The sequence below is a fragment of the Macaca mulatta genome, chromosome 3, assembly GCF_049350105.2.
Source record: "Macaca mulatta isolate MMU2019108-1 chromosome 3, T2T-MMU8v2.0, whole genome shotgun sequence".
NCBI classification, from domain to species: domain Eukaryota; kingdom Metazoa; phylum Chordata; class Mammalia; order Primates; family Cercopithecidae; genus Macaca; species Macaca mulatta.
Genome location: NC_133408.1, coordinates 16,140,826 through 16,166,919, shown reverse-complemented (window position 1 = coordinate 16,166,919; position 26,094 = coordinate 16,140,826). Strand labels below are relative to the sequence as shown.

General features: G+C 42.0%; 1 protein-coding gene across 4 annotated transcripts in view; it reads right to left on the bottom strand.

Moving 5' to 3' along the window:
- Positions 1-26,094, bottom strand: part of TIAM1 (TIAM Rac1 associated GEF 1) — a 227,085-nt gene that overhangs the window by 62,543 nt on the left and 138,448 nt on the right. For 3 of the 4 annotated variants that reach the window (XM_015132943.3, XM_077994821.1, NM_001260772.1), the window contains 4 exon segments: positions 22,240-22,344; positions 13,546-13,627; positions 5,071-5,157; positions 538-762 (listed from right to left, as the gene is read on the bottom strand). In XM_015132943.3, coding sequence (XP_014988429.3) covers positions 538-762; positions 5,071-5,157; positions 13,546-13,627; positions 22,240-22,344 — 499 coding nt within the window. 4 annotated transcript variants of the gene reach the window in all.

Sequence of the window (26,094 nt, the reverse complement as noted above, 5' to 3'; positions counted from 1 at the left end):
GCAATCCTCCTGACTCAGCCTCCCAAGGAGCTGGAACTACAGGTGCTCTCCACTGTGTCCAGCTCATTTTTTTTTTTCCCATACAGATAGAGTCTCGTTATGTTGCCCAGGCTGGTCTCAAACTCCTGACCACAAGTTATCCTCCCACTTCCGCCTCCCAAGTGCTGGGATTACAGGTGCGAGCCACCACACGTGGCCCAATTCCCAACACTTCTGTGCCTCCGTATCTCTATCCACAGCCAAAGGCCTCTAAACATTCACCTTTCTCCAAAATGAGAAACAGTAGAAGCACTATAAAGCTGCCCATGGGTGACAGGTGGATTTGTAGCAAAACAGGTCTATGAGAAGATAAAGATCCCTCTGCCTTTGAAATTTCAACAGGAAATGCAGGGCCAGTCACCAGCACATCTTGTGTACACATTTTATGCCACCTGCCAGACAGAGGCACTCACTGAAACACACACGCTGCGTGATAAACCCCCCGGGTCGTGGCAGAACGGAGTTCAGACTCAACCCCAGCACCCTGCACAGTCATACCTGGGTTGCTGGTGAGAAAGGCGAGGGGGCTCTCGCCGAGGTCCGCAGGGCCGTCCACTCGGTGGGGAGGGCTTTCCAGCAGCTCCACTCCTTCCTCCAGCTCGGGGTAGGTCCTCACCAGGAGGCCCAGCGAGGGCTGTGAGAGGAAATCTTTGAGCATAGAAGAGTTCAGGGCGTCAGCAGCACGATTATTGATCTCAAGAATCTCATCTCCTGCTTTCAGACCTGCCAACGCAAGATGGAAAATTTTTAATTTCACACACATAATCAGAACACGACAGCTTAGGAGCTCCGCTATACAGGGCACACCTGCTGTGGGTCTCACAGCCCCAGGTGCTGCTGCAGACAGGCTGCGGTGCTCAGAAGTGATCCTGAGGAAAGGACATGGGCCTCAGATTCTGAAGGTTCTAGATTTGCAGGTGACAACATGCCTAGCCGGTCCTTCATACATCAAGCAAACAAACTTACTCCTTCGTTAATCTAAGTGTTCCAAGCATCTGCCAATTTCTCACAAATGTTAATTAATTCAGGCTATCTTCCTACACTTTTGGGGTGGGGCGAGGGTGGAATGACAGTGCTCTCTGATGACTGCCATCTGTGTTTTGTGCATGTTCATGCCTCAGTGCACACTCAAGTCCCAGCCAGCTAATACCTATTGATTATTTCCATGGAACCAAAATGCAGGGTGTTCACTCTGGCTATGAGGACAGAAGTAAGGATGTCTCATTCCAAATACACTTAAGAGATGACAGTTTCAAGAACCCAATGCAATCCTTTTTGCCCTTTTTTGTTTTGTTTTCAAACTACATCAGAACCTTGGGATGAATCTCTTTCAGCAGATCCCCAAAGGATCAGCTAGGGGAACTGCCAAAGTTTGTGACCCAAGGGAATGACCATGAGCAAGCCCAACCTAGAAGAACAGGAAGTTGAGACACCGAGGTGCAGTTCAAACCGGCACTGGAAGAACATTCCAGCAGCCTGAGAAAGGGAGAGGTTGGGAAGAACATGAAAGAAAATAAAATAATCCTTTCAGCTAGGAAGAGAGAAGGAGCCCAATTTCTAATTTTATATACCAATATGGAAAAACCAACTTGAAAAACGGAGTGAGTGAGGGGCAGGCAAAGACAAATGATAAATTGCAGGAACGAGAAGCCTCCCAGGTCCTCGAGCATGCCACTCAGATTCTGCAGAAAATGACCCTACAAAGAAGTTCTCACTTCCCAGCTTCACAGAGTCACACGCCCTGGACATCCTTATTCAGGTTTCTAAAATATCTGAAATCTGTTTGTTTGTTTGTTTGTTTTTGAGACAGAGTCTCACTCTGTTGCCCAGGCTGGAGTGCAGTGGTGCAATCTTGGCTCACTGCAACCTCTGCCTCCTGGGTTCAAGCGATTCTCCTGCCTCAGCGTCCAGAGTAGCTGGGATTACAGGCACTCACCACCACGCCTGGCTATTTTTTGTATTTTCAGTAGGGACAGGGTTTCACCATGTTGGCCAGGCTGGTCTGCTGACCTCAGGTGATCCACAATTTTTTAAAATTTTTATTTATTTATTTATTTATTTTTCTGAAACGAAGTCTTACTCTGTTGCCCAGGCTGGAGTGCAGTGGCACGATCTTGGCTCACTGCAACCTCTGTCTCCCGGGTTCAAGTGTCTCATCCTTCTGAGTAGGTGGGACTACAGGCATGTGCCACCATGCCTGGCTAATTTTGGTTCTGTTTTGTTTTTGAGACGGAGTTTTGCTCTTGTTGCCCAGGCTGGAGTTCAATGGCATGATCTCAGCTCACTGCAACCTCCGCCTCCCCAGTTTGAGTGATTCTCCTGCCTCAGCCTCCCGTGTAGCTAGGATTATAGGTGCGCACCACCATGCCCAGCTAATTTTTGTATTTTTAGTAGAGACAGGGTTTCACCATGTTAGCCAGGCTGGTCTGGAACTCCTCACCTCAGGCGATCCACCCGCCTCGGCCTCCCAAAGTGCTGGGATTACAGGTGTGAGCCACCGTGCCCAGCCAATTCACAGCTAAATTTAAACATAAAATACCCGCAATATCTTTCTAGACACGCTGGGTGTTGGGATCGTGTTTGTGGACCAGAAGGACAGAATGGACATCACTCCTGCATCTGTTGAGGACAGAGCAAGGGGGTTGGTACAGATGATAGTTCATCTTCATTTAACACCAGGGTTCTCAGATTCAAAGAACTAAAACAGGATGTGACTGAAACCAGGGCGGCAGATTCCCCGCCCCCGTGCCACGCAAACCGGCACACTCATTGTGCTGAAAGAGATACAAATCAGTCTTTGGGCTTGAAGGGGAAGAAATCCTGTCATCTCTGCTCTTTGCTGAGATACAGCTCAGTGACTGTGTCAAACTCTGGCCCCAGGCTGCCTATGGCCTAGAAAGTATGGAAGGAAAAAGAAGGAAAATGCTCCTCCATGACAGTCAGCAGCAGATACATTATTCTGACTTTACTTCCCACTCGTCACACCTTTGCCTTTCCATGCAGAGCCAAGTCTGCGGTTGCGCTTCTCCAGTGTTGACAGGACAGGTCAATATAACCTGCACAGGTAGCTTTGTAAAGCTAGCCATGAACTACCCAGAACTCAGCTGAACTAGGACAAAAAAAAAAGCGGTGGCGAAGACCAACACTCAATTTCCCTTTTCTGCTCCATTCAGCAGTAGTTAACACAACAGATGCAAGATAAGTACATCTAAGCACAGCTGACCTGGATGTGTTGATCTCTGAGATTCAACACGTATTATTTTGCCACTGCTTGGATGAAACTACAAATCCCATAGCAAGAAGAAACAAAGGTGGATTTCCAGCCCTACCTACCTGTCCCATTTATTTACAGTGAGTATAGTGGGTCCAACAGAGTGTGCCCCCACATTCATGTCCACCTAGAATGTCAGAATACAACCTTCTTTGGAAATAGGGATAGATAGACATTACAGATGAAATTATAATAATATAATCATTGTAATTATATAATAATTACACATCATAATTATATAACAATTACATAAGCAATTATACTTATATATAATTGTTATATAATTATATAATATAGTATAATTATGTTAATGATTATTATATATTTATATAAGTTAATATCATATATCATATTTTTGATATATATCATATATCAAGATAATAATTATATAATAATTATAATCATAATTATATATAGTATCGTTATAATTATATAATAATTATAATCGTTATAATTATATAATAATTATAATCATTATAATTATATAATATACATGAAAGTTACAATCAACTCATAATGATTTAGAGTAGGTCCTAAATCCAATGACTGGTGTTATTATAAAAAGGCCATGTTAATGACACAGAGACAGGGCAGAAGCCATGTGACTTCAGGCAGAGATTGAAGTGATACAGCCATAAGCCACAGAATGCCAAGCGCTGCTTTCACGCCAGAAACCAGAAGGAGGCATGAAGCCATTCTTCCCTCAGAGGCTCCAGAGGAATCAATCTTGCCAATACCTTAATTTCAGACTTCTGGCCTCCTAAACTGTGAGAGGATAAATTTCTGTTATTTTAAGCCACCCAGTGTGTAGTAGTTTATTACAGTAGCTCTAAGAAATTAGCACTGTGAGCAAATCATCTAGGTTGCAAAGACTTTCCAGGATGGAGAGCTGGGGTTCGCCAACTAGCCCAAATGCATTATGGGCCATGGAAGGGCTGAAATGAAACAGGCAGGATGTAGCAGGGAAGTGCTGTCTAAGGAAGGGGAGGGAGGCTGGATCTCAAATCCCTAGGTTCTCAACTTCTGCAGATTCTTCTATGAATGGAAGCAACAGAACATCTGGTTTGAAAGAGCTCTGCAGGCTCAGGTAATGGCCAATGCCAGCTTTGACCAGTGTGGACCAAAGTACAGAGGGCTCTTCCCCCATGCTCTGCTCCAGGAAGAATCCCCCCAGGAACCCCACACCATCCTAGAAGATGGAGAAGGACGACCACATGATGAGAATGGGATTTCCCACCAGCCCCATGGAAATGGGCTCCATCAGATTTAAAATCCAAAAATGTGTGATTTGAGAGGCTGAGACAGGAGGATTGCTTGAGGCCAGAAGCTCAAGAACAGCCTGGGCAACACAGCAAGACTCCTGACTCTGAAAAATAAGCAAGTAAATAAATCAGTCAGGTGTGGTGGCATGCACCTGTACTCTCTTAGCGACTCGGGAGGCTGAGGTGAGAGGACGGCTTGAGCCCAGGATTTCAAGGCTGCAGTGACCTATGATTGCGCTACTGGACTCCAGCCTGGGTGACACAGCAAGACCTTGTCTCTAAAAATTAAAAAAAGAAAAAAAAAAAGTTCAAGAATATGAGCTTTCTGGTACACTTAAGTGAATTGAATAAAATGCACATTCCCTGGAAGGGTTTTCAATGAGAAAATGTTCAAATACTTTTCACAAATGAATCCTTTGGGCAAATCTTTCTCATTCAAAAACTAGAGAAGCCCCAAAGGGCATTTAAGATGGACAGACCAGCCCTTCATTGACTTACCTTTCTTGGAAGCTAAACCGGTTTCCTTCACACTATTCACGTACAGCCTTCGAATACCATCTTCTTCCACAGAAGAAAGTAAAAACCCTGTGAAACACAGAAAGGCAGAATGGCAGGGCTCACACCTTCTGAATGTTTAGCAAACAACAGGAAGTGCCTGCTGTGAACTAGGTATGTTTCATGTTTGTCATTATAGTTTGGAGTGATTGTTTTTTCTTGTTTTACAAAGCAGAAAAGGTTTATTTTTAGATCACTCTGGAAGTCACTACTTGTAAAAACAGAGATTACTAGGTATGTCTATCTTCATATTACCTACCAATCAACTCAAAGGAAAGCAAATTATTTTGTTTAATCTTGCTTCCTGGTAAACACCATCATTTTTTTCTTTTCCATACTCTCCTCCAAAGCAGAAAACAGAAAGATTAGCTTACCTCAAGAGTCCCCAGACATTTTTCATCCAATCTGTGTCCTAGAATATATTACAACTGTACTGTTGGAGGGTGTGTGTTCATCCACATGTATGACTATATGGACAATGGTTTCATTTAATACAATTGTGCAAACAGGAGCAAGATGCAACTCACATTACGAATCTGTAATATGAGTAACACATTACAGAAACTGTACCTGATTTCACACTCTAGCAGTATCGGATCAGAAGATTATCTTATACTTCTCTGGACTTCCAGAGCTCAAAGCCAATTTGCTAATTAACCTTGGGCTCTGCTTCATCCTTCAGAGAGAAAAGCAGAGTGAGGCCCAGGTATTCTATGTGGCTTGAGGATGTTAGGTACTCAAAACTCTATGGTTACGGGTCCTGGTCACTCCTGTTTCCAGACCGCCTCATGTAAAATTCTTCCCTAATCAATTACGTCAGTGTCCACAATGAATACCTATTTTGCTAAAGGAAAGAAATACCTTTGCAGATATTTCTACAAAGGACAATGGGAACACACGTCATTGTATATATCTGCAATAATTTCAGCTCTGGAAGAAAAATCATCCCATAATATAGATAGCTGTCTTAATGCTGAGGGGAACGCAGTGGTTGAAAAAAAAAACAAACAAACAGGCAAACAGCAAAACAGAATTACAAGACTGGGTCCCAGGGAGTCATTGAGCCTTTTGAGGCCATGTCATGATGAACACATGGCTTTTTGTTTAGTTTATAGGACCAGGAAATGGATTACCTCACATCGGCAAAAGTGCTAATTGCCATCGCCCTCTCAAGTACCATAACCCCCTCAGATAGGGAACGGCACAGGGCCACCCCGAAGACTCTCCAAGTCATTTCATTCTCTTATTTTAAATTCTCTTCTTTCAGCAACTTCTAACTTTCAGATTAAGGGTCAAGAATATTTTTACACAAGAATCATTTAAGTTACATGAGCCTTAACACAGGTGTATTTATCTGCATTGTAGTAGAAAATTTCTTTAAAAATCTGTTAGGACAGAGAGAATCAAGGGCTATGTCATCGGAAAGAATGAATAGGACTCATCTAAATATCGGAATTTCCTTTCTGAAATGCCACCATTCTATTACAATGAGATCTTTTTTTTTTTTTTTTTTAAAGAGACAAGGTCTTGCTCTGTCCCCTAGGCTAGAATGCAGTGGTGTGATCATAGCTCATTGTAGCTTCAAACTCCTGGGTTCAGGCAATTCCCTACCTCATCTACCAGAAGAGCTGGGACTACATGTAAGTGCTACCATGCTTGGCTAATTTTTTAAATTTTTTAATTTTTTTGTAGAGATGGGGTCTTACTACGTTGCCCAGGCTGGTCTCAAACTCCTGGCCTCATGCGATCCTCCTGCCTCTGCCTCTCACAGTGTTGAGATTACAGGTGTGCACTACTGAGCCTGGCCCCAGTTTTTTTTCTATTAAAAAATTAGCACCCCTGTGGGGTACCAGGAAACACCTTTGCTTAACTGGAAGATGGCAGAAGAGGCAACACGGTGAGAGCCTGCTGCAAGTCACCTGAGGCCGAGTCGATGGAGATATGGAGACACCTCAGGTATTGATTTGCTCCATTCCCTCGTTGTTTTTTTTGTTTTTTTTTTTTGAGACGGAGTCTCATTCTGTTGTCTAGGCTGGAGTGCAGTGGTGCGATCTCAGCTCACTACAACCTCTGCCTCCTGAGTTAAAGCGATTTCTTGTTTTACAAAGTAAATCCCTAGTAGCTGGGATTACAGGCACACACCATCACACTCAGCTAATTTTTCTAATTTTGGTAGAGATGGGATTTCATCTGCTGGCCAGATTGTTCTCAAACTCCTGACTTCAAGTGATCCACCCGCCTCGGCTTCCCGAAGTGCTGGGATTACAGGTGTGAGCCACCATACCCGGCCATTCCCTGTTTTCTTGGTCTTCTTTTTTTATAATCAAAAGGTTAAAAATAGGAGTGAGAACAGAGGAGACTTCCAGTCTGAGGACTGCAATTGATTATGTAATTTGTACCGGACAACTGGGTAAAAAGAACAGGTCTAAGAAACAGATCAGACATCTCTAATTAGTGGGGAAATCTCTATGACAGGAAAGAGGATGGGAGAAAGGATAATGGGCCTAAGCTCCTTTTTTGAAGATCACCCAAATGAAAGCCAAAAATTTACCAAAGCGAATAGCACTTTAGCACTGTACTGGAATTCATACTGGACACTGGTTTAGGGGTCAAACAGGAGCCCCCTCTCGCTGTTCCAAGAAGGAAGCCCTCCCCACACCTTGCCTTGCAACAAACATGTGAGCGGCTTCCATTTAAAGTTGCCAATACTTTGCACACTAGGGGGAAAACATTATAACCATCTCCTATATGAACAAATATAAAGAAAATTATGAAATATCCTACAGCGGGATTCAGTGGAGCTGAATGAAGAACATAATGATTTTAACGGTTAATCAGCAAAGTCAGATCTATTTCTTTTAAATAGGATAGCAATGTTGTAACTCTCAGCAGACAACTCTAATATCGTCCAAAATGATTGCTAACAGGGGGCGGAGGGAAATTATTCAATATAAATCGATGTATCCACCAATTGGAAGGCTGTTCGCTTCAAACACAGGAAGGGATCATGAGTGGCAAGTGGAATAATGATCAGGAGAATGAAGGAAGTGCTTAAAACTAAGTGATGAAACTAAGGTCGGGCGTGGTGGCTCATGCCTATAATCTTAGCACTCTTGGGAGGAATGCAGGAGGAATGCATGAGCCCAGGAGTTTGAGATCAGCCCTGGCAACATAGTGAGACCCTATCTCTAAAAAAAATTTTTTTTTTTTTAAATTAGCTGGGCATGGTGGCACATGCCTTATAGTCCCAGTTACTTGGGAGGCTGAGGTGGGAAGGATGGCTCGAGCCTAGGAGGTTGAGGCTGCAGGGAGTCATGATCCCACCACTGCACTCTAGCCTGGGTGACAGAGTAAGATCCTGTCTCAAAAAAGAAAAAAGAAACTAAGAACAAACTCATGAGATGAACCACCAAAAGATTCCTCACCCTGGAAAAACCATAACATGATAAACAATAGAGAATTACTCAAAACTAGAGTCCAGGATACAACGAAAATTCAGATAACAAGCACAGGCACCTATAACATGAGGAGAACACATGACTAAAAAATATAATAGTACTAGAAGTACCCAGAGAAAAGGAATACTAAGTTGCTGAAATGACGCATTCTTCTACTTCAAGGCAGCCTAGGGCCTCATGCTTAGTCTAAGTATCATGTAATTGGATATGTGAACTAATTTCAACAGTAAGGTCTGGGAGTGAGCTGAAGGCTGCGGTGGAGAGAGGGGCAAGAGAGAGAAATTAAGTAAATGTTCCCTCTTTAAATGTGTTCAGTCAGTTGGATTATTAAATTATATTTTCCTCCCTAAAGTGTTCTAAAATAGAAAGCAGCATTTGATCTGTATGGTGAGCTGTTTTTGTGTTTGTGCTAGTAGCTTTTACTTGTACCAAACTCAGTATCTAACCGGAAGCCACTTAGTGAGGTGTTAATATTAGATACAGATGGGCTGAATTTCGACTCTGTGGTAGCCTTTAATCCAGAGGCAATCAGATCTCTGAGGATTGGGGGAATCTTTCACCTCTTCAATCAATATGCTGTTGGAACATCACACCCTAAAACCAACCCAAGCACGGAGAAGAAGTGATTTAACTGAGCTTATTAGCCATGCGTGGCAGGGCTTTTCTTTTCTTTTTTTTTTTCTTTGAAACGGAGTCTCACTCTGTCACCGGGCTGGAGTGCAGTGGCGTGATCTCGGCTCACTGCAACCTCTGCCTCCCGGGTTCAAGTGATTCTCCTGCCTCAGCCTCCTGAGTACCTGGGACTACAGGCGCGTGTCACCACGCCCAGCTAATTTTTGTATCTTTAGTAGAGACGGGGTTTCATCATGTTGGCCAGGATGGTCTCGATCTCTTGACCTCGTGATCCGTCCACCTTGGCCTCCCAAAATGCTGGGATTACAGGCGTGAGCCTCTGCGTCTGGCCTGTGGCCGGGCTTTTCAAAGTGAAGTCCAGGAACAGGTGCCAACTGTTGGCTAATGGCAGTAACGTAAGGACAGAAACCGAGACTAAGCATTGAGAACCTCTTGGAACCTTGACTTTGCCACAACCTCCAAGCATGGAATTTAGTATTTCACCAAAGCAGTGGTAGTTACAAAAGAGTGGAAATTAAAACAAAACAAAATACTTGCTTCTTTGCATCAGATGGGTTGAGAAGCACTGTCTGTAATACTCTCAAGACTGATCCCTGGTGCCCTGTCATACCTTCCTCAGGGGGTAAAAGTAAATGGGTTCTGTGAGTAATTCAGTCACTTTAATAAAAAGTATTAAAAAGTATACAAACGATAGCAGTTTTATGCCCAGTTCCAATTTTGGGGTCCCTGAATCACTCAATCTTAGAATCAGAGTCCAAGAGCTTTGAAATTCAGCCTTCTGAACTTAATCTTTGCTAGTTTATCCTTACTCAACAAAAATTAAGTAAACTGAAGAGAAAAAGAATAATCATTATGGGAGCATCTAATTTTGGAGGATCCAGGCACTTCACTGCCACCAATTACAGCTCTAATTACTGAGGTCGGCTTTTTGCTGCATAATAGGCCGCTCATAAACATTTATTCCTTGCGATGAGAAACATTCTCCTGGCTTTATGATGTCTTTAGTTTTAAGGTCAAGAAATAAACAGCATAAAGTTATAATGCAAGTGGCCAGGGTTCAAAATTGGGTTCTCTTCATTAGGCCCAAATCCTCGAGTATTCTGAGATGAAGATTGGTGGCCTACAGGGGAAGGTCCAGAAGGAATATAATATCCCACTGCTCAGAAAAGAGTTTAAAGATTTTCAAATGCTAAAAAGCTTAATAACTTGGGCCAGGCGCAGTGGCTCATGCCTGTAATCCCAGCACTTTGGAAGGCCGAGGTGGGTCAATCAGTTGAGGTCAGGAGTTCAAGACCATCCTGGCCAACACGGTGAAACCCGCCTCTTCCAGAAGTTCAAAAATTAGCCAGGCATGGTGGCACATGCCTGTAATCTCAGCTACTCGGGAGGCAGAGGTTGGAGCGAGCTGAGATCGCATCACTGCACTCCAGCCTGGGCGACAGAGGGAAACTGTGTCCTAAAAAAAAAACAAAAGAAAGCTTAATAACTTGATTCAGAGAGAAATCTTTTTTTTTTTTGAGATGGGTCTCGCTCTGTCACCCAGGCTGAAGTGCAATGGCATGATCTTGGCTCACTGCAAGCTCCGCCTCCCGGGTTCACACCATTCTCCTGCCTCAGCCTCCCGAGTAGCTGGGACTACAGGCACCCGCCACCGTTCGGCTAATTTTTTGTATTTTAAGTAGAGCTGGGGTTCCACCGTGTTAGCCGGGATGCTCTCGATCTCCTGACTTCGTGATCTGCCTGCCTCGGCATCCCAAAGTGCTGGGATTACAGGCGTGAGCCACCGTGCCCAGCCGGTTCAGAGAGAAATCTTAAGTCAACATATACGGTAGTCTTTATGTCTTTCCACCAGGAACTTTGTTCTCCTTCTACCAAACAGTAGAATCACACTTCTACGCTCCCTTGTAGGTAGGTATGGCTGTGTGACTGACTTTGGCCAATGAATTGGGAGTGGGACAACATCTGCTTTCGCACCTCCTCTTCCCCCTCCGCTGAGTGACAAGCACTGTCCCAGGTGGCAGCTGCTCCAGGCCTGGGTGTGGAATGAGGACAACGTATGGAGTCCCAGCCAACCCACAAGGGATGCATGGTGAATGTGAGAAATAAATGTCACTGTTTCGAGCCACCGGGCTTTGGTGGCTGTCTGTCACCTCAGCTAACCTCGCTGCTCCTGACTGAGCACAGTATGGATTTTCCTCACTTAATTTACTCAAGCACCAATTCTGTTACTATTCAAGCCATACACTGTAATGCTAAGTAAAGAAGACTGGTCTTAAACATATGGAAAGGAATATATATTTAACTCCACCAGAACGTAGACAACCGCCTAGGAAAGCATTAACACAGCAGGCTTGACTGCTGTTCTTCGAAAGGCCCGCTTACAAATTTGGACCTTGGCTGGCATCCTGAGAACCTGGATTTTGGGAGGGTTCCCAACACCCTAAGTGGCTCACGGTGCCTAAACTGTGTGTACAAACAATGGGATTCATGGTGAACGCCTACTTTCCTCCTGGGAGTCTGGAATTTTGGTGCACGCTAGGCAGAGCTTGCCTAGGGAACCAGCCTCCCCAGAAAAGCCCTGGGCATTGAGTCTCTAACCACCTTCCCCAGGAGGGAGCATTTCTCAGGTGTCCTCACAGCTTGGTGCTGGGGAAGTTATCCTCATTCTACGTGACTCCACTGAAACAGGGCTCGCTGAAGTCACACCTGGTTTCCCCTAGACTTTGCTCCACGCGTCTTTTCCCTTTGGTGATTTTGCTTTGTATTGATATAGGAGTTAAGATGAAATGATTTAGGCAGAGAGTGAAGGGAAGAAAGTCCTCAGTAAGATTTTCCTTTTAATGAAAAGCAGCCCCCAAATAATTTTCTTTTCTAACAAAAAGCGGCCTGTAAAATCGAGCCACACACATAGACAAGCAAGCTGGAAGCTTACAGCAGTGAATGCTGGCAGTTGTGCCAATAGGAAAAGGCGAGCTGGAACTAAGCATGTTCAAAACGGCGGCTCCATCCTCTCTTCTCTTTGCCAGCCACCTGTACAGTAAGGAGCAGTGAACATGGCACCGGCCAGGCAAAGACGCCATTTGCATAATAAAGTTAGGACGGGGCAGCCAGTTTCCCTGCGTGCTGTGTAGACGTCACACCTGGTCCAACCAATCTATGAGCCCTATGTAAATCTGACACTACCTCCTCAAGCCTGGCTATAAAATCTTCCACCGCTGGCCGGAAGACCCACTCAGGCACCCCTCTCTCTCTGCAGGAGAGACAGCTATTCTCCTTTCTCTTTTTTTGCCTATTAAACCTCTACTCCTAAACCCACCTGTGTGTCTGCACCCGCGATTCCCTTGGCGTGAGACAATGAACCTTGGGTATTCACCCAAGACAATGAAGCCACTTCAGTATAATTTTGCTATTAAAAAAACATAATTGTGAGTATGACCAGATGCTGAGCTCTGCGGGTCTTCCTAGTGAATCAGCAAACCTAGGGATGGTCTTGGGGATCCCGCAACACAAAACCAAAGTAAGTTCCTTTAACATGACTTATATGGGTAGGGAGGATAATGTCTATGTTTTCAGGAGAGGGGTATAAAAGAATAATTCCTACATTACTAAGGTACCTCATAGTATATGTTAAACAAAAATTATGGGAGGCCACTGTTGTGAACTGAGTTCCTGCATTACGCCCAAAAGGCCAGATCAAATAAAAAATGGAATCACTCATGCTGGATGCCACATAATCAAACTAAAACTTTCAGGAAGCAGGTAGATCCCCAAACAGACCAGTTTTTCCTGAAAACAAGAGATTCTGGTCTACCATAATCAGCAAAATAAGTGTGTCCCCTCTGCTTTAACCCTTACAAAAAAGTAACCTGAAGTAAGCTAATGTTAGACAATCAGGTTTCTCCTTGCACTGTTCTGTTTCCTTGTCTTCACCTTACAAAAATCACTGTTCTGCCATTGCCCAGAGGGAGCTCTCATTCTATTTTGTAGAACGGAGGCTGCCCCATGCACGAATCACAAATGAAAGCCAATCAGATTGATAACTAAACTGGCTGTAATTTTATCTTTTGACATACAAAATAACCTACCCACTTCCTTTTTATGACAGTAGAACCCCAGTAACTAAAGTTATGAAATTTAACACCAAAGTCTACATCGTACCCAGAGTAAATATCCCTTTTTTCCCCTAGTGTGGCTACCCTCCACAGCACAGGAGCCAGATATACTGTCTGTTTTAGAAAGGACCCAAAGGCATTTTGTTGAACTGTAAATAAATACATGCTTACATAAGAAATGCTTTACCTTAAAATACAAAGAAACACAAACTTACCGTAAGTATCGGCAGCTGTGTCTGACTTCTCAATGTGGATGCTCTGAGTGACTTTTGGACAGATTTCAATTTCTTTGTATAGCTGAAAGTTACAAAGAGAAATCTAATTAGAATTTCATTATAACTAACGTTAAAAAATCGTCATTTCATAGATCTATTTTTTCACAAGTGATACTTATGTGAATTTGCACTTCACAATCTTTTCATTAAACGGAACTCATTAAGAGTAAAAAGTAAAAGTAAAAACTTACAACTGTCATCCTCAAACACAGCCACACTTTGGTTTCTAAATAATTCCCCCACATCACTCTCTATCTATTCCTACCCAATGTCTTCCACAGACCTGAAAAATAATGCTAAAGTAATGGAGGCCTCTAGCTGTGGGGAGAAAAAAGTTTATTAAAGCCAGGAAGAGGTATAATAAAGATCTTGGTACGGAATTCATGGAAATGAGATAAATCTCTATGCTTCCCTTCCAAAAAGTTCATGATAGTACAAATAAGTAGAGACAAATGATAGCATTGAAACAGAAAACAAATTACATAAAGAGGATATTCTTTTTTTAGCCACTGAACTTTATCGAAATTAGCTAGAATACTGAAGTACACAAATTAATCAGCCCTCTAAAAGCCCAAGAAAGGAAATCATTTATGACTAAGTCCTCAAAAGCAATTGCAACAAAAAAGAAAATGGAAAAGTGAGACCTAATTAAACTAAAGACCTTCTGCACAGAAAAAGAAATTACCAATACACAGACAACCTACAGTATGGGAGAAAATATTTGCAAACTATGCATCTGACAAAGGTGGAATATCCAGAATCTATAAGGAACTAAAATCAACAAAAAGGCCGGGCGCGGTGGCTCAAGCCTGTAATCCCAGCACTTTGGGAGGCCGAGACGGGCAGATCACGAGGTCAGGAGATCGAGACCATCCTGGCTGACACAGTGAAACCCCGTCTCTACTAAAAAATACAAAAAAACTAGCCGGGCGAGGTGGCGGGCGCCTGTAGTCCCAGCTACTCGGGAGGCTGAGGCAGGAGAATGGCGTGAACCCGGGAGGCGGAGCTTGCAGTGAGCCAAGATCACGCCACTGCACTCCAGCCTGGGCGGCAGAGCGAGACTCTGTCTCAAAAAAAAAAAAAAAAAAGAATAATCTCATCAAAAAATGGGCAACAGACATGAACAGGCACTTCTCAAGACATATATGTGGCCAATAAATACATGAAAAAATGTACACATCTCTAATCATCAGAGAAACGTAAACCAAAACCACAATGAGACACCATCTCACACCAGTCAGAATGGCCATTATTAAAAAGTCAAAAAACCAACAAATGCTGGTGAGGCTGCAGAGAGAAGAGAATGCTTTTCTTTCTTTCTTTTTTTTTTTTTTTCTTTTGAGACGGAGTGTTGCTCTGTTGCCCAGGCTGGAGTGCAGTGGCGAGATCTCGGCTCGCTGCAACCTCTATCTCCAGGGTTCAAGCAACTCTCCTGCCTTAGCCTCCCGAGTAGCTGGGATTACAGGCATTTGCTGCCACATCTGGCTTTTTTTTTGTATTTTTAGTAGAGATAGGGTTTCGCCGTGTTGGCCATGCTGGTCTCGAACTCTGATCTCAAATGATCCGCCCCCCTCAGCCTCCCAAAGTGCAGGGATTACAGGCGTGAGCCACCATGCCCAGCCGAGAAGGAAACGCTTATACACTGTTGTTGGGAATGTAAATTAGTTCAGCCACTGTGGAAAGCAGTTTTGAGATTTCTCAAAAAACTTAAAACAGAACTACCACTTGACTCAGCTATCCCATTACTTGGTATATATCCAGATGAAAATAAATCGTTCTACCAAAAAGACACATGCACTTGTATGTTCATGGCAGCACTATTCACAATAGCAAAGATGTGGAATCAATCTATGTGCCCACCCAGGGTGGACTGGATAAAGAAAACGTGGTACACGTATACCACGGAATACTATGTAGCCAAGGAAAAGAACAAAATCATGTCCTTTGCAGCAACACGGAAGCAGCTGGAAGCCATTTTCCTACGTGAATTAACACAGGAACAGAAAACCAAATACCTTCTCACTTACAACTAGGGGCTAAACAACGAGTACTCATGGACATAAAAATGGCAACAATAGATACTGGGGACTACCAGAGGGGGAAGGAGAGAGGAGGAGAAGGGTTGTGGAACTAACTGCTGGGCACTAGGCTTACTACCTAGGTGACAGGATCAATAGTACCCCAAACCTCAGCATCATGGAATATACTCAGGTAACAAACCTGCACATGTGCCCCTTGAATCTAAAATAAGTTAACATTATTAAAAATTTTTTTTAAACAAAAAAGGCTGGAAAAAGAGCTTTACGCATAGTCAAGATAAGAACGATGCAAAGTTCACACATCAGAAACATTGTTGTTTAAATTAATCGATATTTCATTTTCAAATGTCAAGATCGATCATCAAGACAATAACTTACGGAGTTCTGACCATATGTCATGCCTCTCACACTAACTCCAAGAGACAAGCGTGATCTCCATTTTACAAATAAAGGCAAGAGCCTAAAGAGAAAGTACTTTCCTAAGTTCAGAAGACCAGTTCACACACAGCTGGGATTATGAACCCAGGGCTCACTGGCTCCAGAGCCGCACTCCTTCCACTACACTACAATGCCTCCCAGATCAGCCCTCACCGGAACACAGGGTATGAAAGCAAAGGGAACCTACCCTCCTAGGTCAGTCAAAGGTTCAAATCCAAAATTTATAATAAAAACTCACAAACAAATAGATGTGTCAAATGCTCATATAGATTTTTTAAATTATTACTCTATCTTGAAATGAAAACTAATTTTGAGCCAAGGTCAAGAACAAAAACTGTGGCCGTGAGCACTAAAGAGAAGTCTCGATGATTATTTAAACTTGCCCGCATCTCTGACCACACAGCCATTTGTCCAGAAACGATTTTATTCGGGCAGGTAGAAAAGAGTGGCCAGTTTCTTCTCTTTATTTGCTTGAGGCATTTGAGAGGTCAGCATAATACTTATGACTCAGGAGCCTGGAAAGCGTTTGCTATAATAGAAGGCTAAGGAGTGTGGGGGGTAGGAATGTGGACAGGACAGCTTGGATCCTCTTAAACATCTTAATTTAATGCAACTCCCACCACATGCGACGTGTCAAGGGCACGACTGAATGCGGCTTTAGTGCTATACTTTAGAAATGTTTCATACAAATAAATTTACAACTAAGAAGAAATCAGTTATACTACTTTTTCATTCAGAAAACAGCCACCAAAACTCTAAATACTAAATTCAATAAGGTTTACAGTATATACCCTAACACCACAGAATGCTCGATGGAATGTTATCAACTACGTTCACTTCAACTCAGTAGGAGCCTTAGTTTTATTTTTTAAAACTTTCTTCAAGTGCCAAACCCTACCTCCAGGTGGCAGTATATAACTGTTTGTTTTAATCATTTCCACAGGATCTAGTGGGAATTGAGCTTTGTGCATTATCTTTCCTATTTTTTCATAATACTACTTCCTAGTTTTCTTTGGAATTAGTGTGAATATCATTGTGTCTTTTGCTGGTCTCAGACAGCAACTCAGTATCATATAGACAGGCCGGCTGGCCACAACATCCTTAGGCTGGTTACACTAAAGCCAGGTTTAGTGAACAACACTAAAACTATATAGAATTTCAAGAAGGGTTTATACTTTAAAATGTATTTTCAATGCAACCACAATATCTGGAACCAGAAGTTTTGAAATCCACTAGTTTTATACATCAATGCACTTAACGATGAAATAGCTCACATCTTCCCTTTCTTTTATTAAACTGACAATGTTGCAACTTTCCCTGTTTTCAAAAATTGGATGAGAAGAGCACCAGATTTTAAGAAACAAATTGCTTACCTAGGCTCTTGAGTTCTCACAAAATCAGGATCATTTCTTTCTCTGTCTCCTTTGGGTGATTTGGTCTGAGCCATCGTCATGCTCTTACCTGACAAAGACTCTCTGCAGCCTCCTGTGGGCCCTGGCTACTCATCCTCCCATGCCCTGTGGGCCACTCATCCGCCACAGTGAGCCTTTCAAAACAGCTCTCTGGGGTTTCCCATGGCATTTAGGCTCTACATGGCCTATCCTTTCTCCCTCCTCCCCTTATCTCCTGCATCCCCCCTTTTGCGCCCTCTCCACCAATCCGCCTCACACACTGGGTAAGCCACCTCCACCATGGCCACTCTCCCCCTGCCTGGGCCTTAGCCAGTTTCTAAGGTTCTCAGCCTAGAACTTTTTTTTTTTTTTTGAGGCAGAATCTGGCTTTGCCACCCGGGCTGGAGTGCAGTGGCGCGATCTCGGCTCCCTGTAACCTCTGCCTCCTGGGTTCAGGCGATTCTCCTGTCTCAGCTTCCCGAATAGCTGGAACTATAGGTGTGTGCCATCACGTCTGGCTAATTTTTGTATTTTTAGTAGAGATGGGGTTTCACCATGTTGGCCAGGCTGGTCTTGAACTCCTGACCTGAGGGGATCCACCTGCCTCAGCCTCCCAAAGTGCTGGGATTACAGGCGTGTGCCAGCCTATAACACTTGTCTGCAAAATACCTCTATGATTCCACTCCCTCACTTCACTCACTCACCCTGTTCAAACATCACATTCAAAAAAAACCCACGAAAAATAAATAAAATAAAATTAAAAAGCAACAAGACCCGCTGCAGATGCATCATCTCCCTCTCTCTACTTGCCCCAACTTCTTGTCTCTCTAGGCTTTGAACATTCCCTGACATGTTACACATTCGCACATATTTTTACCTGTTTCTGCAAACCTGAATACAGGTTCCACCAGGAACAGAATTGTTTTGGTGTATCCCCAGTGCCTAGAACAGCTAGAATAGTGCCAGGCATACAAATGCTAAATAAATATTTGCTAGATGATAGCTGGGTGTGGTGGTGGGCACCTGTAGTCCCAGTTGCTTGGGAGGCTGAGGCAAGAGAATCACCTGAACCCAGGAGGCAGAGGTTGCAGTGAGCTGAGACTGTCCCACTGCACTCCAGCATGGGCGACAGAATGAGACTCTATTTTAAAATATATATGTATTTGCTGGATGAGTGAATAAATAAATTGATCAGTGTTTCTGCAAACTTTACTTCTACCTGTCAGTTTATTAAAAAATACATTTAGTGTGAGTTTTTGAAAAGCGCTTCACAGACTACAGTCATGTACATGATCACTCCGTGGACCAGACCCAACAAACAAGTCATCGTGAAAAAGTGGCCAAACAGGTATTACTTGTATTAACAGCACAACCAGCAAAGCAGATAAATCAATGGCTAACTATTCCTGGTTATCCATAAGCAAGAGAATCCCCTGACCCCCAAAATAAACACACTAGACCCTCCAAAAAGATCTTTAAAATATACTACATACTTTTGCTAATTAACTATTGGTCTTGCTACTAAAGACTGTTTGACAAAACAATGGCATAGAATAAAATATCCTGGGAGAGTCATACATGAATGAGTCATTTATAGGGAAATGGCTTGTAACACTTGAAGCTTCCCATGTCCATCAAAATCAAAATGGAGGTGAGCCAGGGAAACCAATTAACTGTGTGTGGTCTGATGCTTATTCAGTAAGGACAAGACATTGAATACCTGCAGACTCTCAAAAAGCATCCAGGAATGCTGTTCAGAAACTCCCTGTCTCCAGAATGACACTATGTGTAGCTTAATGGCCTAAAGCAGGGATTCAAAACCAGGGACCCATGGATAGAGTTCAAGTGGTCTGTGAATGTGGATGATAAAAAACAGTGATATCGGCTGGGTGCAGTGGCTCACGCCTGTAATCCCAGCACTTTGGGAGGCCGAGGCAGGTGGATCATGAGGTCAGGAGTTCAAGACCAGCCTGGCCAAGATGGTGAAACCCTGTCTCTATTAAAAATACAAAAAGTAGTCAGGTGTAGTAGCAGGCACCTGTAATCCCATCTACTCAGGAGGCTGAGGCAGGGAGTTGTTTGAACCTGGGAGATGGAGGTTGAAGTGAGCCAAGATTGCGCCTCTGCATTCCAGACTGGGTGACAGAGCAAAACTTGGTCACACACACACACACAAAAAAGTGATATCTTTGTATTTACAAACCTTAAACTGAAAATCAGCATTTCCTTTTATCCTAAATGAACGTAGGCAACAAACATAGTAAAATAGTACCAGTGCCTGTGACTCTGTCACGAACAGAAATCACAGTTATTTTCATATCATGTTTTAGCTGCTGCTAATGTCTCAAAATATTACTTATTCTCATCATTCCTCAGAACAGTGGTAGCTATTAGATTTACTGCTAGGTCTTGTAATTTAATGGTCTAGCTATTAGGTTTATGTCTACCTATTAAGTCTTATAATTTAATGAGCTAATAAATAAGAACATATATTACCTATAATTCAAAAAATATTTTTGAGAACTATTTCAATATATTTAGGGCACAGGTAAGCCTATGTATTGTATTTCATGTGACTGAAAATATCATTCTGAGAAGGGGTCTAGAGGCTCCACCAGGCTACCAAAAATATCCAAAGGACAAAATAGTTAAGAACCTTAGTCAAAACAGAGGTTTTGCAAGACTGTGGCATTTGCATCCTTAGAGATCTTTGGGCTGGAGACCTTCTGCAACAGGCCAAGAAATAATACTATGGTCTCCCTGTACTTTAGATTCTTTTAAAATACATATATAGCTATCTGCATACAAAAATGGTAGATCCAAACAGACTAAGCTTGGCACACCTTAGTCTCCTATGTTGGAGGAGACCACACAATGGGCAAGGCTTAAAAATAATAAATGAGTCCGTATAATTTCAAAAACTATGTCTGAAGTACCTATACCTCTTATGTGTAAAATATGAGGAACATGGAACCTGGTTAGGTAAGATCCCTACAATTCAGGATGCGAAATATTCATTAACCCCAAGATGCAAAATACGTAATCTAGTAACTCTTCTAGTGTTAGTAGGAAAGCACTTCCCTTTTTTAAGTAAGAAAAAAGGGTTTTCTTTCCTCTACTCATACAGCAGCACCAAGATCTGGCCTTTTCCCTAGGCCAGAAAAATACATCAGCTCTCTCTGTTAAATGTACTGAACACAGAACAGTTACCGATTTAAGTGATAGTTTAAAAAGGGCTCATTATTTTGATCATCCTCTATTGCATAACATGCTAAAAGTGTTACAAAAGCACACCCTCTCTTATATTTCCTTAAAAGCCCTTAAAGGGGCACGAGGTAACTTTCTAGGTAACAGAAATGTTCCAAAGCATGATCGCAGTAGTGGAAACAAGATTGTATACGTCTGTCCAAACTCATTGGGTTGTGTCCTTAAAGTTGGCGAGGGTTTTCTTAAATGTAAAATATACCTCAATAAAGTTGACTAAAAACACAATTTCCTACTCATTTTTAAATCATGCTTCCCTTTTCCAAAAAGAGAATAATACTTGGGTTTAAACGTTCAGTTCCGCTTTCTGTAGTGAAACCCTGTCTGAAGTCACTGTTATTCACACATCCATGGCAAGCAGTCAGAGCCCCCAGAGGAATGACTAAGTACAGAGAGAGCACAGGAACTCCAAAATAGAGGCGCCTTGCTCCCAAAATGTTTCTTTCCTGGAACTGACAAACGCAACACTTTGCTAACAAGCAAAGAGCTTGTCACTGGCTTACTGCAAATAACAACCACTGTAATTTACCAAGTAAGCGTATTATCTCTAATCTGTGTAAAATCCTAGAAATTAAGTATTAGCATTTCATTTTTTTTTCTTGGCCAGTTCCATATGATTAGTAAGCAGGTCTGATTCACAACCCCAGTCCCATAAGTATGTTCAAACTCAAATATATGTAAATGTCCTTGAGAAGCTATATAAATACAGCTCCAAAAAACTGGACATAGATGGCAGCTTTTTTCACCCAACAAGATTTGACCCAGCAGTTTCAACATGCCTACGGATGTCACACAAAATTAGAATTAGCACTGTTTTCTGTAACGACAAGCAGCTGATCTTTAAGTCACCAATTTAAAATAAAAGACTGGCCGTGCGCAGTGGCTCAAACCTGTAATTCCAGTACTTTGGGAGACTGAGGTGGGAGGATCACTTGAGCCCAGGATTTTAAGACCAGCCTGGGCAACAAAGCAGGATCCTGTCTCTAAAAAAATAAAAACAAAAAATAAAAGTTTGTCGGCCATGGTGCTATGTGCCTGTGGTTCCAGTTACTCAAGAAGCTGGCACAGAAGGATCACTTAAGCCCAGTAGCTCAACGTTGCAGTGAGCTATGACCACACCACTGTACTCCATCCAGCCTTGGTGACAGAGTGAGATCCTGTCTCTAAACAACAAAATAAAAACACTAAAATACAATAAAATAAAAGACTGCCAATGCAAGGCAAGCTAGTATTACAATAATGACTAAAGTTCAATGTAAGAGAAAGCTCTAGATTTTGCTTTTCATGATAGCACTGCACTGCTTCTTGTGTAAACGAAGGTGGTCATGCCACTCTGGAAATACTGAGCTAAGTAAGGCCATCTCCACCAACTTAAGGGCTCTGCATGAAGCTCATTTATTTCTGAACTCGTTCCACTCCACCAACTACAATTAACACAAGAACACTCATAATTTGAAAATAATCTCCCATAAAATGTGCTTGGACAACAGTCATAACATTACCAGCTCATAGATGTCTTCCTCGGGCTGTGGAACATAGTGCTGCATTTTGTTTTCTATCAGAAATTTCAGGCGCAGGTAATGAGCAGAATGATCCAGTTGATGTGTCTGGGACAAAAGAAAGAAAGAAAGAAAGAAAACGCCTGTTCAATAGTAAATAAGCACAATTAGTTCTCCACCGACATATTATGTATTCCCACGATCAAGAGAGGTTTTTGTGTTTTTTTTTTTTTTTTTGAGACGGAGTTTCACTCGTCGCCCAGCCTGGAATGCAATGGCGCAATCTCGGCTCACTGCAACCTTCGCCTCCTGGGTTCAAGCCATTCTCCTGCCTCAGTCTCCTGAGTAGCTGGGATTACAGGCACCCATCACCACACCCAGTTAATTTTTGTATTTTTAGTGGAGATGGGGTTTCACTATGTTGGCCAGGCTGGTCTCGAACTCCTGACCTCAGGTGATTCACTCACCTCGGCCTCCCCAAGTGCTGGTGTGAGTCACTGTGCCCGGCTCAATAGAGATTTGATACTAAATGGGGATATAAGGTTTCTACACGTCTTAAAAAGTCTGCATCGTAAATACAAACTTTTAAAATAATTTTCATTGAACGCATCGGTAACATTCCAAGGGTATCTCAGGATTTAGTGGCAACAACTGACTCACATCTCCACTTCTTATTTGATTCATTGTGCTAACACTGGTGAAATTTTCAACAAAACACAGCAGATCAAAAAGGTTCTTAAATATAACTTCATAGACAGGTGATCAAAGAACAGAGTAACAAGAAAGGCAAGAAAATACTGTATTTACAATGAAAGAAGAAGGCTGTGCCCGGACAAAGTTGTTTTTTTAACCACATGGGGACAGTGGGACAGTTATTAACAGTTCATTTGCAAGCGAGTCAGTGTGAAGACTTACTCGAACTGAAGTGTTGGACTTCAGTCTTATTTATATACTCCCCAAGTAAGACTCTCTCCGGGGGCAGTGCTAATAGGCATGTGTCCAACTACGGAAACACACTGAATGACTTGCTTAAAGAAAACAATTCTAAAACTGAAATTTTCAAGGCTTCTCCTTTGGTCTAGGATGGGACAATAGATTTTTTTTTTTTTCTGTCTAAAAAGTAATCCTTGAATTAATTTTGAGGAATAAGTAATAACAGCAACATGGTTTTATAGTAGACAGTCAAGAGGATACAGGGAAAAAAGAAAATGCTCTCCGAAAGTTACACAGCAACATGAAAATATATTGCTAGAGATAAAATGTTTAAACCAATTAATTTTTTAAAGCATCCTTATCTTTTAGAGATATATCCTAAAGCGCTAATAGATAGAAATGATATAATATCTGGAATTTGATTCCAAAATAAGTAAGAGCTGGGGGTGGGAGTGAGTAAATAGACAAACCTTAACTTGATCATTACAGATTCTAGGTGATAGATACATGAGAATTTATTACATTATTCCCTACTTCTAAGCAAATTGGAAATTTTTCACAAAATAAATATAAAACCTCTTCACATTCAAAGCTCTACAGGTAAGAATTATTTCAAAATAAACAAAATTAATTGTTAACTGGTTCAGTACTCTTTCTACTTAACCCACCCTCAAAATAATACTTTTAAAGTCTAACAGCATTCCAATAACTATTCCAGTAATATATATATATATATAAAACGAACTCTTAGATACGCCAGACACCTTGTGCAGTAGTGAGAATACAGGAACTAACAAAACATAAATGCCGTCTTCAGGACTGTCTGCAGCTGCAAGTACAAGCCATGTAGATGGGGGAGGTGAGGCAACAGTGGTTTAGCATTTTAAATAAACACGTACATGCAGGACAGGCAACCTGCATTCTTGCAAAAGCACATTTCCAGAAAGTGGAAATGAGTTCACTCTGAACACACAGCAGAAGGATAAAGTTTTCTATCAGTGATTCTTGGGAACCCCAACCTTTCTCCTCTCCTGAGTAATATGATAGTTTGCAGCCTGCTGTGCCGGACACAGATGCCATTCACCGAACACGTCCCAGTGCACCTGGCTTTTGTCCTTTCACTGTCTATATTTGAGACCGGATGCTCAATGTCCAACAGATCCATGATTGTTGATGTCAAAGATAATAAGGGTGGAGGTGAAAGCCCAGGTAAACATAAAACAGGGGCTTTTTAAGTGTGCTACCTACTGCTGGAGAATCAAGATAAATAAACAACAACAAAATACTAATATTTAGGGTGATGTGTTGAGCAAGAAAAGTTTTCCTAAGACAGACTGAAGCTGCAAATGCTTCCCACCTACCTGGGTCCTCACTGAAATCTTTAATTAGAAGCAAAAATTTTGGTTCACCATCTGTTTCCGACTGAGGCGGAAGGGAAAGAAATGAAATTTCATGGGTTCTTAGTAACAGGAACAAATCCACTTGGAAACCTTATCATCATCATTAATAAACACTTTGTGGGCACTCCTTAATGAGACTGCCACGGAAACAGACTGTCTTCCAGAAATCAGGCCAAAACAGCAACCTCACCTAAGAAGATTCTGGCTTCTGAAACTTCAGTGTGAGAGACAGCCCACTGTCAGGCACAGAGAGCCTAAGGTGGTCCTGGTGTGGACTATGGAGAACTCCATCATCCCCTAAATGCTACAGTGCTGAAACCATTTCTACATACATGCAGAGAATATGAAGGCACCTCACTTAAATTGTGTAAAGCACTGCGGAGAACTAAAGAATGATAACTATAGCAATGGTAATAAGAACGATTCTTGGCTGGGTGTGGTGGCTCATGCCTGTAATCCCATCACTTTGGGAGGCCAAGGTGGGCGAGTTGCTTGAGCCCAGGTGTTTGAGACCAGCCTGGGTAACACGGTGAAACCCTGTCTGTATCAAAAATACAAAAATTAGCCAGGCATGGTGGGGGTGAGCCTGCAGTCCCAGCTATTCGGCAAGTTGAGGTGGGAGGATTGCTTGAGCCTGGGAGGTGAAGGCTGCAGTGAGCTATGACTGCACCACTGTACTTCAGCTGGGGGACAGAGTGAGACCCTGTCTCAAAAAAATAAGTAAATAAGTAAAAGGAAAAAAAGATTCTTGCCACCAACCATCATATTTTTCAAACTTGTTTAAGTTACAATAATATCTTGATAACTTAAAAAAAAAATCAGCACAAGCAGCAAACATAAAAATTATAATGGTCTTACTTGTAACTTAAGAGCCCTAATTTTGGTCAGTAAATAGTTACTCTCAAAACAGGACAGTGGATCAAAATATATACCAGTGTGTCTTATTATTTTGGTAAAAGCTTCCGAGTTATAAGCCCTTGTTAATCATGGCTGGTTTAACATAAAAAGAAAATCTTAATGAATTAATTAAATCAGATCATCAGAACAATCAAGAACAATTTTATGTTCCTCAGATACCTGTTAGTCAATATCAAAGCAAGTCAAACAACTAACCATGTTCAGAATATGTCTTTGTGCAAAAGAATTTCAAATGTTAATGGATATTTAAACATAGTAATTCTAAACGTGTGGCCTTGCTTTAGACATAAAACATTCAAGTGAAAATTCAAAAGAAAATTCAGACTTGTAAAGCAGTCAAGGAAAATTCACTTAGGAAAAAATTTAAATGGTATAAATTTGTTTTCCAATGTACATGTACTTAAGTTACTAGCATTTGATTCATTTTGAGGCAATGCAGCCACAAATTATACCATAAGTATTATGGTACAATGTTTTTAGTTTAGTTGGCATAGTTTTTAAAATTCGCATCTTACTATGACTATTTCAAAGGATGAAACAGCAAAACACAATGTAGATATTTTCAGTAAATAGTTTGCACCAATTAAAATAGATAACATGTCTCAGA